Source organism: Phycodurus eques, chromosome 10 (genome assembly GCF_024500275.1).
Source record: "Phycodurus eques isolate BA_2022a chromosome 10, UOR_Pequ_1.1, whole genome shotgun sequence".
Taxonomy (NCBI): domain Eukaryota; kingdom Metazoa; phylum Chordata; class Actinopteri; order Syngnathiformes; family Syngnathidae; genus Phycodurus; species Phycodurus eques.
In genome coordinates this window covers 12,930,329-12,945,178 of record NC_084534.1, presented here as the reverse complement: position 1 = coordinate 12,945,178, position 14,850 = coordinate 12,930,329, and the positions used below count along the sequence as shown (strand labels likewise).

The following is a 14,850-nucleotide window of genomic DNA, read 5'->3' as shown; positions in this document are numbered from 1 at the left end:
CTTAACATATAAGATAATCACTGCTCATATAAGCTTTCATATCTCGTTGTACTTGCTAAGGATGCATTGCTTTTTGAATGTTTTGCTCAGTTTTCCCAGTTTCCACACGCATCTTGTCTTTTAATGCTCTTTATCGCTCATAGACCTCTACCACAAGAGAGCACTAAAGAGCTACAGTATTTGGTATGACATCAGTTTATCCATCCATTGTCAACACCGCTTATCCTGGTTAGGGTTGCGGGGCGCTGGAGCCTATCCCAGCTGACTTCGGGCGAAAGGCGGACTACACCCTGAACTGGTCGCCAGTCAGTCGCAGGGCACATATAGACACGGACAACCATTCGCACTCACATTCACAACGTCACTGAGTGGGAACTGATCCCACGCTGCCCGCACCAAAGTCAGGCGAGTGCACCACTTCAGGCGAGTGCACCACTGACATCAGTTTACAATACAGTAAATAACACCATGCATTTACGACGCTTTGAAATCACATGTAGGATCATGACTGGTTAACAGATTGGAATTCGGAAATTTTAAATACATAGTAGTATTATATTATAATAATAGTAAAATACTGTATTATAAAATGCACACACACAAGATACATTTTTAACAGATCCTCAAATACATTTTTCATTGAGTAATCATGATTTCTTTTTTTTAACCAACCTCCTTAGTGCCCATAATAAGCAAGTTTAAGAATGTCTGCAGTTCAAACTTCTGATAAAGTAATTGTATTGTTTTTATTAAAAATATTTTATTTTGTAATGTTTATTTAATTAAAGTACATGGTTGTGTAAAAAAATCAGTTATCACTCATATGTTTGAGAATGTAGAGAATGACAAGTAAAAATATGAAACTAAGAACCAACAAGAGAGCTATATGTGGGCAAAAATGACCTAAGTTCAACGGCTCCTTCGTAAAATGAGTGCTTATTTGGTAAGTGGAAGTCCTTTTCTGTCTTTTCCAAATTCTCTACAGAGCTCATATCTTACTTTTACTGTTTCAGTTGCCATGGATGCCTCTGGCAAGGCATCTGATTGGATGCCACCATATAAACTCTCTTTCAAGCCTTCAACAAATTTGTCTCCAAAACTGATGAGTTAAGCAACTGCAAACATCCTCGCTCTCACATGATGTCGTGACGCACCTACTAATAGGAGTTGTAGTGTCGTAGTCTCACATTGCAATCAGTTTATTATAAAAGATGCAGTTTGAGAACACTACAATTAAATATCTATATAAAAGCCAACCCCCCAAAGAGGCTAGTGGGAGTGGCGGTGTAACCTGCCACTGCTGAAATACACCCTTATTTGGTGGGTTGGCGGGTGTCAATGTCAAGACCTGCAACTGTTCTGTGAGGGTCTCAGTGTTTTGTTAGCCAACACCAGTGAACAACGGCACCATGAAGGTCAAGGAACATCAGACAGGTCAGGGATAAAGTTGTGGAGAACTTTAAAGCAGGGTTAGGTTATAAAACCTATCCCAAGCTTTGAAGATCTCAAGGAGCACCGTGCAATCTATCATCAAAAATTTGAAAAAGTATGGCACAATTGGATGGCCGTCCACCCAAACTGACAGAGCGAGCGTGGAGATCAGAGAAGCATCCAAGAGGCCCATTGTGCATGGTCACTGGAGATGCAGAAATGAGTGCACAACCATAGGTCGTGCACTCCACAAATCTGGCTTTCATAAAAGAATGGCAAGAAGAACGCCATTGCTGAAAGAAAGGCTTAAGAAGTCCCTTTTGCAATTTGCCACAAGCCAAAGGGGACACCGCAAACATTTGGAAGAAGGTGCTTCGGTCAGATGAAAACAAGTTGAATTTTTCTAGTCAAAATGCAAAGCACTACATAGGGCGGAATGTTAACACTGCTCATCGCCCCGAACACACCATCCCCACTGTGAAACATGGTAACATTAGACTTGTGGGGATATTTGTCTTCAGCATGGACAGGGAAGCAGGTCAGAGTTGATGGGAAGATGGATGTAGCTAAATACAGGGTAAAACCTGCAAGATTCATCTTCCAGCAAAACTAAACACAAAGCAATGGAATGGTTTCTGAACGTTTTATACTATCAGCATTTTTCAAGAATAGTCAAAAGTTTGTAATTATATCACAAGGCTTTTCACCACCATAATAACAATATTTACAATGTTTATTTTTAAGGGGTTACAGCGAAATCAAACTAGGAACGTTAAACGGTAGGAACTATTTCCATGCACTTCAGTTCTACTAGGTTGACTGAGCCGTTGTACAAGGCTCTCAGTTGCTGCACGCCATTGTGAATGAGAAGTACTGTAGTTTACTTTTCTTTCGCCCATATTGTGAGACGTTTTCAAAGTTTGGGTTTTTAAATAACGACAGGGAAAACGATGTCTTCAGACTCCTGGGCCCAGGCAGTGGACGAGCAAGAGGCCGCGGCGGAATCAGTAAATATGCTTGTTCATGTTGTATCAGCCGTTAACATGTAGTCTCGGGCCTAGCGCCGGTAAATATGAATGCTTACAATTATTTTTTATTTTTTTATGCCTGACTTTGTTTCAACACAAAGCTGGTTGTAATGCCGAGCCTCCAAACATTTACTTAGCCTAAACGCAACATACGCCAAATGAGCTCGTAAAGAGGTGCTGGGTGCCCTGCGTGTGGCTAGCTTTAGCAGATGCTACCGTTAACGGTAATTCATTGAGGCAGCTTTAGCTGGCTGGCAAGCGAATGATGCAAGAGGCTCCAAAATAGCTAAGCTGAATAAGTAGAAGCTCTGGCTTCTCCTTGGCTTGAGCTTCCCAAGTTTTATGAATCAGGGACACGATTAAATATGTAACAATGTACAAACAATGACAGTAACATGTTTTTCTCAGTCTAAGTGATGTGTAAATTGTTTTCCTACAGATTGGAAACCTTCAAATAAAAGAGACGCTTGGAGAAAACGGTATGTTATGTTTGCAAAGTTTCTAGACTAACTTTAAGCACTTTTTAGAATATGTTCTGATTTGATTTTGTTAATTTAGGAACATCTCTACGGCCAGCAGACAGTAATGCTGCAAAGCCAGAAGTGGGAGTTAAGACTACTGGGGATAAGACGACAAATGATGATGAAAGAGGTGAAATGATGTGATCTTGTATTTATTTATATATCCATACATTTTCCGCACTGCTTATCCTCACAAGAGTTGCGGGCATACTGGTGCCTATCTCAACTGACTCTGGGCGAGAGACGGGGTACACCCTGAACTGGTGGCCAGTGAATCGCAGGGCACATGTAGACAAACAACCATTCACATTCACACCTACGGGCAATTAATTTAGAGTCTTCAGTTAAAGTGTATTTGGGATGTGGGAAGAAACCGGAGTAAATGACTTTATTTTTAATTAAAATCCTTCACCCACACGAAACTTTAGAGCATAATTCGACAGAACGGCAGCATGTTTACGTCCAACTGTTCGTGCTACCACTGGCTTGCTAGGGTACATAACATTTTATTGCCTGCTTGTGAGCCGTAACGTATTAAAAGTACGTGAACATACCTCAAGCAAGCCTTAAACGAACGTCAAAAGATCATAGGTCACTTCCTGTTGGGTTTACGATAATGCTCGCACTGACTTTTTGTGCGTCTGGGTCTGCTTTATATGCGTACCAATTTTCAGAGCCGTAGGTCTTTAACATATCACTGAGTTGTCCTTTGATGTAGTTTAGGTTATGGTTCTAGGGAGCGCTGTCGAGCCATTTTTTGGTAATCGTGCCCAAAAACGTGAAATTTTCAAATTTTCAACTAGACCCCATGTGAGTGTTTTCGTGCATGTTTAAGGGCCTCAAAAATTGCCCTGTTTATGATGACTAAAATAATAATAGTAATATAATAATTTCTACAAAAACTATTAATATAGACCTCACAGCGGTCGCTGCTCGGCCCTAATAAGACATTAAAGATACATCCGAAGGCTCTTTCTTCTATGAAGCGGTTATAGATGAGCGGTATGCCATGGCACCTCACCAGTGGATCAAAGATGTTGCGAGTACAGCGTACATAGTCACTCCCATACACTACAAGCAAGGTTCAAAGTAAATCAGCAACCGCATGTGTTTTGCAATAATAATTGACTATTTTTATAATTTCATATGTACCTTTGGATGAAATAGTGACGCGTGCAGTCATGCGAGCGAAGTACGTAGCGCTCTGGGTATAGTCAGTAATTGGGGGTGAGGCAGCCTCTCAAATTATCCACACACACTCTTATTCTTGTCCATTTTAACCTGCTTCTTTCTTGACAAACGCTATTTATCTATAGTTTAATAGAAGTGATGTAATACAATATACTGTATGTGGAGGTTCAAACCCCGATAAAGAGCTGCTGTTTTCCGTCACAGCGTGTCGGTAGATGTGCAGGGCTCAATGTGTGGGTGTGAGTCGCCAACTTTTTTTGTTTGTTTGTTTTTGTTATGGTCCATTCCAGTCGGGTTTGGCCATGTCGCGCGGCGGCCCTTATTTCACATACTTGAAGAAGGCTAGACCTTCGGAAATCCTATACTCATCACACCATGGACAATTTTAAAATGGTCTTATAACAATGTTTACACATGTAGAAGGCTATTTGCAAGAGTGCAAGTTTGTCATGTTTATATTATCGTCATATGCTAAGCCTCATTTATTTAGTTGGTCCTCCAGCACAGTATAAATTTCTCACAGCTTTAAAGCACCACTTTCAATTTGATTGTCTTTTTCTCCACAGACGACAAAGCGGCCCAGTCTTTGTTGAATAAGCTCATCAGAAGTAATCTTGTCAACACCACAAATCAAGTTGAAGTACTTCAAAAGGATCCCAACTCTCCACTGTACTCCGTTAAATCCTTTGAGGAGTTGCGACTGTAAGTGGAATATATCGTCGTTTAATTTATTCATAATCCCTCATATGTCCTGACAATGATTTAGAGCATCTGTAATTAAGTAATAATTAGCAAATGTGTATGCAGGTTATCCATTAAAAGACACATTATGCATTCCCCTCAATTTAAAACGGTTCCCAAGTGTCTCAATAACATAATCTGTGAAATACAAAATACCACCATGAATCCGGAATATTTTACACGTGCTATTTTTGTCTCGCTGAAATGAACCCGTTATTTGGCGCTGGCCCTGTCTTATGTAAGTGCGAGACTATACCCAGCTCTACTGTATATAATGGTGTGCTGCTGGGTTAGACCTTTTGGTACCATGACAACCAGGGCTTAAGCTTTGTGACTAGTGTGTTCTTTACTTGCGGTAGGAGGGCCCAGAGTGTGGGGAGGGAAAAACCCACAATTTGTTTTCTACTCAACGCTAAAGTGATGATAGTCAAGTTGACATTGACTGATCGATGATGTCGTTGATGTTTTTTCAGTCGTCAATTTGTTGTTTGCATCTCCAAACACAAACTCGCTCAGTCACCCCTTGGATGCACAGGCATCACTCACCCGACTCGTTCATCCAATCACTTTCAGACACTTCCTCCATATTCAGATACCTTTATGGCCTCACAGACAGTCAGAACTTGTAAAACTCTAACACCAATTGTAATGTAAGACAACTGCAGAGTCACTACTCACTACCGTACATAAGTATACAGGTAGATCTCAACAAATTGTATCAAAATCTTAATTTAGTTGAATTCATAGTGAAACTCATATTAAAGAGATACACTACACACAGAGTGAAATACTTCATGATATTTAAAAATATATATGTATAATTTTGATGATTATAGTTTACAGCAAACGAAACCCCCAAATACACCATCTTCTAGAAATAGAATATTGTAATAATCAAACAATAAAAAATATTTTTAATGTAAAAATTACGCAGGAATTTTCCCTCTTAAAAGTATTTTCCCACTTGTTTAACGAATACATATTGATGAGTACTGAAATAAATATACTTTTCTACCATGCTCTTAATTGTAAATTTGAAGTGCTGAACAACACGATTTTTTATTGAATATACAATTTGTTGTTGTATTCCTGCACCAAAACATGTTTCTATTATGTGCAGCAAACCACAGCTCCTTCAGGGTGTTTATGGCATGGGTTTTAACCGGCCGTCCAAAATCCAGGAAACCGCCTTACCTATGATGCTTGCTGAACCGTGAGTATGCTGCACATGGGCTAAGTGTTATACTGTGCTTTGCTACCTTTTCTGCAGTATTAGTGTTGCATCAAGTACCGAAACCAGTAGCGTGCCGAGGTATTTTGCTCGAGTTGGTCTTCCAAATCGGGCCGCCTCGCCTTGTTTCCGCGTTTTGTTTTTCTTTTTTTTTCTGCGGAAACTCAGCTTCGTCTTCTTGATTTGGCGAAGCTCGTTTTCCTGCTTCCTCCACTTGCGAACCATGGATTCGTTGATCTTGAATTATCTCGTGGCTGCTCGATTCCCATGTTCCTCCGCGTAACTGATATCTTGCAGTTTAAACTGTGCTTCGTAAGCGTGTCTCTTCGTAGGTGACATTTTCAGGGGTCCTTAGCAAAACCGATGTTGTTTTGCACAATGCACAGGCTCCCAGTCAGTCAAGCGGTTAAAAAAAAAAAACAAATAAAAAAAATACACCCCGGCGCTATATACCTACTGGGGGCGTGGCTTTAGCGTCCTACTTCACGCACCCTTCCCTTGTCCTCAGCCACGTCCGCTTTTCCTCTGTGTAAGCAGCGTGTTGGCAGGAAATGCTAAAAAAAAAAAATGTCGCGCGAGCGGTGCGCTCATCACACAACAACATTTATTGATGTTGGAACTTGGTGCACACATAAGGTGCGCCACATTATAAGGCGCCCCGTCCGTTTTGGAGAAAATTTAAGACTTTTAAGTGCGCCTTATGGTCGTGAAAATACAGTATTTGGAGTTGTTTTTCCAGTTTTCATTACACTGCTTTTACTGATGTTTTAGATTTTTACCAGTATCGAGGTACTTTATGCAGAATTTTGGTATCGTGACACCACAACTAAGTATACACTGATAGCACAAACTTAAACCACTGTAAAGCATCTTGCTTTCGTATTGCACAATCTGTTTTGGATTATTTTTTTTCTTTTAGCCCACAGAATCTGATCGCCCAGTCTCAATCAGGAACCGGAAAAACAGCTGCCTTTGTCCTCGCCATGCTCAGCCATGTCAATCCTGACTACAAGTATCCTCAGGTTTTTTTTTTTTTTTTTTTAACATTTTCGGCAATTTCTAATAGGTTTAATTTCAACAATTGTGTAATTGTGATTTGTGAATCCCTTGTTTCTCCTGTTTCCTCTCCCATCAGTGTCTTTGTTTGTCACCCACCTATGAACTGGCACTTCAGACTGGCAAAGTGATTGAGCAGATGGGTAAAAACTATCCTGAAGTCAAGTTAGTTTACGCCATCCGAGGAAAAAGGCGTACGTCTTTGCACACTCTACTTTTCATATGCAGTGTCATATTTATTCATCTGCTTTTCTGCATGTTATTCATCTGCTTCATGTTATTCATCTGCTTTTCTGCATGTTTTCTCTCAAAATGTTCCAGTGCAGCGAGGCGCGAAGCTTCAGGAACAGATAGTCATTGGCACACCCGGCACCATGCTAGACTGGTGCACCAAGTTGAAGTTCGTCGATCCTGAGAAGATTCGGGTGTTCGTGCTGGATGAGGCTGATGTCATGATTGCAACGCAGGGTCACAAAGACCAGAGTATCCGCATCCAGAGGTGAAAATGAATGTTTAAAAGAACATTGTTCTGGAATACGGTGCTTAGCAAATGTATTAGACCACTTCCAACCATTTGTCACAGAGACCATTGAGTATCATTAAGTGGTTGAATGTTAACTCTTTCAGTTTCAGTGACATTTTGCAATTACAACTGGGAAAAATGGAATTCACCTTTTTATACCCAAATTTTAGTCTTTTTTTGCCCCAGGAATTACTATATTTAACTATAATTTGTGTCTTAACAATTATGAATGTGCTTTACTATTGTTTTTTGTCACTGTATATTTTAGCATGGACATTTCATTTCAGTTTGAGCTTCCATATGCTGTTGTATTAACCATTATAGAAACATAAAAAACAAAATAAATTTACATTTACACAATTTGTTGATGCCCACCCAAAAAGGTTCGTAATCTGTTAAAGCAGTCTTCCCCAAACTCTTGCACCGGTTTAGAGTAGGCATTTCTTTCATCACGGACTGGCTGTCAAGGTGTGTGTGTGTGTACACACTATGGGTACAGAAAGTATTCAGACCCCCTTAAATTTTTTACTGTTATATTGCAGTCATTTGATAAAATCATTTATTTTTTTCCTCATTACACACCGCACCCCATATTGAAAGAAAAAAATGTAATTGTTGAAATTTTTGCAGATTTATTAAAAAAGTCCAAACTGAAATATCACACAGCCATAAGTATTCAGACCCATAGCTCCGTATTTAATGGAAGCACCCTTTTGAGCTAATACAGCCATGAGTCTTTTTGGAATGAAGTTTTTCACACCCGGAATTGGAGATCCTCTGTCGTTCCTCCTTGCAGATCCTCTCAAGTTCTGTCAGGTTGGATGGTGAATGTTGGTGGACAGCCATTTTCAGGTCTCTCCAGAAATGCTCAGTTGGGTTTAAGTCAGGGCTCTGGCTGGAACATTCAAGAATAGTCACGTAGTTGTTCTGAAGCCACTCCTTTGTTATTTTAGCTGTGTGCTTAGGGTCATTGTGTTGTTGGAAGGTGAACCTTCAGTCCAGTCTGAGGTCCAGAGCACTCTGGAGAAGGTTTTCGTCCAGGTTATCTCAGTACTTGGCCGCATTCATCTTTGCTTCGATTGCAAACAGTCGTCCTGTCCCTGCAGCTGAAAAACACCCCCACAGCATGATGCTGCCACCACCATGCTGCACTGTTGGGACTGTATTGGACAGGTGATGAGCAGTGCCTGGTTCTCTCCACACATACTGCCCTGGAATTAAGGCCAAAAAGTTCTATCTTAGTTTCTTCAGACCAGAGAATCTTATTTCTCACCATCTTGGAGTCCTTCAGGTGTTTTAATTATTCTTCTTCTTCTTATTATTATTTTTTTTTGGCAAACTCCAGTCCGTTGGGCCACTCTGACATAAAGCCCTGACTGGGTGACGGCTGCAGTGATGGTTGACTTTTTAGAACTTTCTCCCATCTCCCGACTGCATCTCTGGAGCTCAGCCGCAGTGATCTTTGGGTTCTTGTTTACCCATCTTCTCCCCCGATTGCTCAGTTTGGCTAGACGGCCAGCTCTAGGAAGGTTTCTGGAAGTCCCAAACATCTTCCATTAAGGATTATGGAGGCCACTGTGCTCTTAGGAACCTTAAGTGCAGGAGAATCTTTTTTGTAACCTTGGTCAGATCTGTGCCTTGCCACAATTCTGTCTCTGAGCTCTTCGGGCAGTTCTTTTGACCTCATGATTCTAATTTGCTCTGACATGCACTGTGAGCTGTAAGGTCCTATATAGACAGGTGTGTGGCTTTCCTAATCAAGTCCAATCAGTAGAATCAAACACAGCTGGACTCCAATGAAGGTGTAGAACCATTTTAAGGATGATCAGAAGAAATGGACAGCACGTGAGTTAAATATATGAGTGTCCCAGCAAAGGGTCTGAATACTTATGGCTGTGTGATATTTCAGTTTTTCTTTTTTTTAGTTAATCTGCAAACATTTCAACAATTCCAATTCCGTATTTTAAGTTGTACACCTCTTAGAGGTCGTAGGCGCTTCTTCTGGCTCCTCGGGTGGCCTTTTTCTTTTTGAAAAGAAGCTTTCCAAAGAAGTTTGTTTTTTACTTTTTTTTTAGCTAGTCTGCGCATTTATTTTTATTAACGTTTTACGTAACCCATGTGCAGTCTAGTATTTCGTTCAAAGAACAAATATTTTCAGTGAATGTACTCAACTGAAGTAGTTTATGAACTGATTCGTTCTTTGAGCTTAGCCACAGCCTTGATCAAGTCGGCTGAGTGCGGAAACCAAAGCGTTCTGTGTAAGTCTTGACGTGTCAATGAGATGCGCAGCTGTTGCGGCAGAGAAGATCCTGTCAATTTTCAAAATAAAACACATTTGACACGTGAAACGCAATACAACGGAAATTATATAAATTGGTCATTCATTCAATGCGGCCCGGTAACAAATGCCTCACGGACCGGGGGTTTGGAACCACTGTGTTAAAGCACTTTTCTTCTATAAGATAAGGGTATTGCCTGACTAAATTTAAGCTCTTCTTACTTGGTCAGCACCACAATATTTTCATATTGGACATGACTTTGGCCTGAGCACAAGAACAGTGAATGGGTGAGTTTTTCAGCTAGTAATGGGTGATAGGTTCCATCCAAGAAATCTGTGAATAGGTGAATTTGCACAGAAACCCTGAATATGCGGGGGTTCACTATATTGTCTATTCAGATTTTGAGGTTCCATGGTACTTTTCAAAGGATGCTCAAAGCTTAATTTGTTCCCTGCCATGTAGGATGCTGCCCGAAAACTGCCAGATGTTGCTGTTCTCAGCCACCTTTGAGGAGACTGTGTGGGACTTCGCCAAGCGCATCGTGCCTGACCCAAATATCATCAAATTAAAACGAGAGGAGGAAACTCTGGATACGATCAAACAATACTACGTGTTGTGTAACAGCAAAGAGGAGAAGTTTGAAGCCCTGTGCAACATCTATGGAGCCATCACCATCGCCCAGGCCATGATTTTCTGTCATGTGAGAAGCCCCCTATCACCCAGAAGTTTTCATTTGATCACTTACCAGTGCTATTACATGTTCCTTGGAAACAGTACAGAGTTTGGGCAGATTTTAAAGAACATTACTATAAGTGGGGTCGTTTTAAGGAAAATGTCTTTTTCCCCACATAAAGCACAATGCGTTTTGCTACTTGAGTCTCTCGCTGGTATATAAACTGATGACTCTGCTTTCCTCTCTGGGATCCAGACAAGGAAGACCGCAGGCTGGCTGGCGGGGGAGCTTTCCAGAGAGAACCACCAAGTGGCGCTGCTCAGCGGAGAGATGCAAGTGGAGCAGAGAGCCGCAGTCATTGAACGCTTCAGAGATGGAAAGGAGAAGGTCCTTGTAACCACAAATGTCTGTGCCAGAGGTGAGGAACACATGCAGACCAAGTAGAACATATTGAAACCCTCCTATCACTTTGTATGTACAGTAGAAAATACATTATTTCCACATTTAAATGAGCATATAATGTCACAGAATTAAGGAGGAATGTGATGGCCAGCATATGGTACTATAGGGTGTCCAACAAGTCAAATTTATCACAAAAGCAGATGAATTACAAAGTTATTACAAAATGAGATTTAAAAAAAAAAAATTTTTATTAGGTCATCCACTCCCTGTATCCGTCCATAGAGTTCTTGTGCTATGCACAACATAAGTCTATGATGGTGATTGTCTTGCGTCCTTAATCCTGTTGTCTTGCTCTGATTTTTTTTCAATAAACCATTTTTCTTAAGGAGTTGTCATTTTTTAGGGGTTTATTTAACAAACCCATTTCATCGACAGTGTATCGTGCAGTTTGTACAGTGCACAAATGCAATGTGATTAAAAACATTGATAACCACTGAGTACATAAATAATCTGATAAACACATCACATCAATAGCTTTTTAAAATATAGTTTTAACTTGTAATGCGGCTTTGTTAACACCCTATACTGTTGTGGTTGATGTACAGTCTACTCCAAAAGTATTGCAATGACAACGGCATCCTTTGATTTTGAAGACATTTGGGTTTCAGACCAAAAGATGAATGAGACAAAGCTTGAGAATTCCATCTTTTATTTCATGGCATTTACATATAGATGTGTTAAACAAATCAGGACAGCGAACTGTGATAGTGTAGATAAAGCGCTACATCAGTGCAGGCCATTTACCTTTTCTTTGAACCCACCCACTTTTTGAGTTGCTGTTCCAATACTTTTGGAGGGGACTGTCATTTTTAGTGTATTTTTTTGTAAATTGAATTTATTAACATTCATTGCTCCCATGATCTTTTTTCTTAATATTTTTCTGTCCGTGCGTGTCGCATCCCAGGAATTGATGTGGAGCAGGTATCGGTGGTGATCAATTTCGACCTGCCAGTAGACCAGGATGGTAACCCAGACAACGAGACGTACCTGCACAGGATTGGCCGCACGGGTCGATTCGGCAAAAGGGGGCTGGCCATCAACATGGTGGACAGCAGGATGAGTATGAACATCCTCAACAGGATCCAGGATCATTTTAGTAAGTATTTTATAACTGTTTCTGTTGTGCATAGCAAATTGATCAAGTTCTCAAGACACAATCTTAATGGTAGAGGGCAGTTGCTATGTATGGAGAGTTGTATCAGTGACAGTCTTTGTTCAGCATAGTGCACAGTACTAATTACAGTTTGAACTACTTTTAAACTACTTTTAAACTAACATAAAAATAGTAACAATCCACACATCATATACATTTGTCCATGTTTTTTATTTGTCCACTGGCAGAAACCATCCTCTAACTGTTTTTCTTTTTTTCCAGATAAGAAAATAGAAAAACTAGACACACACGATCTGGATGAAATAGAGAAAATCGCCAGCTAAAGACAAGTGTGCCGATGAAGTGGATGCCAACTAGACTTGTCTGTGCTCTGCGAGGACTGTATGCTTCTTTACGCTGTCTTTTAAGTTTGTATTTTATTTTAAACGTGGGGGGGCGGGGCAGAACCACAAATACTGCACGTTTACACACACGGAATGGACTTCAGTCTGTGGAACATACCCCATTTCACTCTTTTTACTTGTTGAAATAAAGTTATGCTGAAAAAGCAGCTCGCCTTGTTCACATCATACTGTCGAAAACCCTATTTGATTCGGCTGTTCATATATAAACAGGTTAAATGAATGTATCATCCTCTGTAGGCATCACAGCATTGCCAGTCCGTAGAAAGTGTGAAGTTGGGTATGCTGCTGCTTTGAGTGCTCGTGCGCTGTTTTGGATGATGACTGTGATGGTTGGATTTAAGGGTCTATGCAAACTTATGGTGTATACCTATACTCACATGACAGATTGAATCCTAAATTAACCTCAACAATAGCTTCAGGGTGCGTAGCCAAATGCCAAAAAGGCTGCCTATGGAAATGAGACACTACTGACTCAACATACGAAGACTCTAGATCATTCTGGGTTTAGCCCAGTCGTGTTTCTCTCACATTTTATTACATTTTATTTATAGAGTATTAAGACTGCTCCGCTGTAACGTAGCCATTGTTTTGAAACATTTGTCACGTTTAGTTTCTATCCAAATGATTTTGTCTCGCAATTGCCTCAGTCAGGGTTGGACTTAAGATCCATGACATTCTTCTTCACCCAAAAAGTTATGATTGTGAGTTAGATAAATACACAAAGCTTCCCTCAAGTGCATTATGTATACATATGGTTTTGTTATTGATAATCCAAAATATTGGACTTAAAATGCTGAAGGACACTTGAAATTTGTATGTTTAACTCTTAAACCAAATGCTGAATTGATTTGAGGACCTATGCCAATCAGATTTACTGTTACAACACGCGTGATAGACAACGTGTACTTGTGTGTACACATTTAAAACTCATAGGAACAAAGAAATTGTGTGACTGATGTATTGATAGTGTCACTTCTGAGAAGTGCAAAAACACATTCCTCATGAGGTTCAACTTTGACTGTCGCAGCTTTGGAAAAAAAACAAAAAAACGATTGGCTGTGCATCTGTCGGTGACTGTTTAACTTGTGACAGCAATCCTCTGGGACATTGCATGACAATGATTGGTCTGTTTGAACCTTCACCAAACCTCATTTGGCACCCACTGGCACTGACAAGATGGTGGCGTTGGTCTGCTTTTAGTCATGTTTTGCAGGAAATGGAAGCAGCCAAATCGGAGGCTAGCGACAGTGTGTGCTAAATATCCACATGGATCATCAGTGAAAATGAAATGGTGTATGCAGTTTCACTTGGATGTACAATATACAGGGGAGCAAAAAAGTATTAGTCAGCCACCAATTGTGCAAGTTCTCCCACTTAAAAAGATGAGAGGGCTGTAATTTTCATCATAGGTATACCTCCCCTACGAGAGACAAAATGAGATCGAAAATCACATTGATTTTTAAATAATTTATTAGCAAATTATGGTAGAAAATAAGTATTTAGTCACCTACAAACAAGCAAGATTTCTGGCTCTCACAGACCTGTAGCTTCTTTAAGAGCCTCCTCTGTCCTCCACTCGTTACCTGTATTAATGGGACCTGTTTGAACTCCTCAGTATAAAAGGCACCTGTCCACAACCTCAAACGGTCACTCTCCAAACTCCACTATGGCTAAGACAAAAGAGCTGTCAAAGGCCGCTAGAAACTAAATTGTAGACCTGCACCAGGCTGGGAAGACTGAATCTGCAATAGGTAAGCAGCTTGGTGTGAAGAAATCAACTGTGGGAGCAATTATTAGAAAATGGAAGACATACAAGACCACTGATAATCTCCCTCAATCTGGGGCTCCACGCAAGATCTCACTCCGTGAGGTCAGAATGATCACAAGAATGATGAGCAAAAATCACAGAAGGGGGGTCGGGGGGGTCCTATTGAATGACCTGTAGAGAGCTGGGACCAAAGTAACAAAGGCTAGCATCAGTAAAACACTACACCGCCAGGGACTAAAATCCTGCAGTGCCAGACGTGTCCCCCTGCTTAAACCAGTACATTTCCAGGCCCGTCTGAAGTTTGCTAGAGAGCATTTGGATGATCTCGAAGAGGATTGAGAGAATGTCATATAGTGAGATGAAACCAAAATATAACTTTTTGGCAAAAACTCAACTTGTGTTTGGAGGAGAAAGAATGCTGAGTTGCA

At 40.5% G+C, this 14,850-nt stretch overlaps 1 protein-coding gene across 1 annotated transcript; it reads left to right on the top strand.

The window, feature by feature from the left end:
- Window positions 1–2,256: 2,256 nt before the first annotated feature.
- On the top strand, window positions 2,257–12,814 carry ddx19b (DEAD-box helicase 19b). Its single transcript, XM_061687492.1, has 12 exons — window positions 2,257–2,438; window positions 2,899–2,938; window positions 3,018–3,110; window positions 4,738–4,873; window positions 6,033–6,125; window positions 7,063–7,165; window positions 7,279–7,393; window positions 7,521–7,698; window positions 10,464–10,701; window positions 10,930–11,092; window positions 12,041–12,232; window positions 12,512–12,814. The coding sequence occupies exons 1-12, from the start codon at window positions 2,382–2,384 to the stop codon at window positions 12,571–12,573; spliced, it is 1,470 nt and encodes a 489-aa protein (XP_061543476.1). The 5' UTR covers window positions 2,257–2,381; the 3' UTR covers window positions 12,574–12,814.
- The last annotated feature ends 2,036 nt before the right edge of the window (window positions 12,815–14,850 follow it).

What these genes read in the sequence shown, in the direction of transcription:
- ddx19b (XM_061687492.1), top strand. Translation starts at nt 2,382, where the DNA reads ATGTCTTCAGACTCCTGGGCCCAGGCAGTGGACGAGCAAGAGGCCGCG. An exon ending in CAGAGTATCCGCATCCAGAG is followed by an intron (nt 7,699 to 10,463) that starts GTGAAAATGAAT and finishes CCTGCCATGTAG; the next exon opens with GATGCTGCCCGAAAACTGCC. An exon ending in AGGCCATGATTTTCTGTCAT is followed by an intron (nt 10,702 to 10,929) that starts GTGAGAAGCCCC and finishes TCTGGGATCCAG; the next exon opens with ACAAGGAAGACCGCAGGCTG.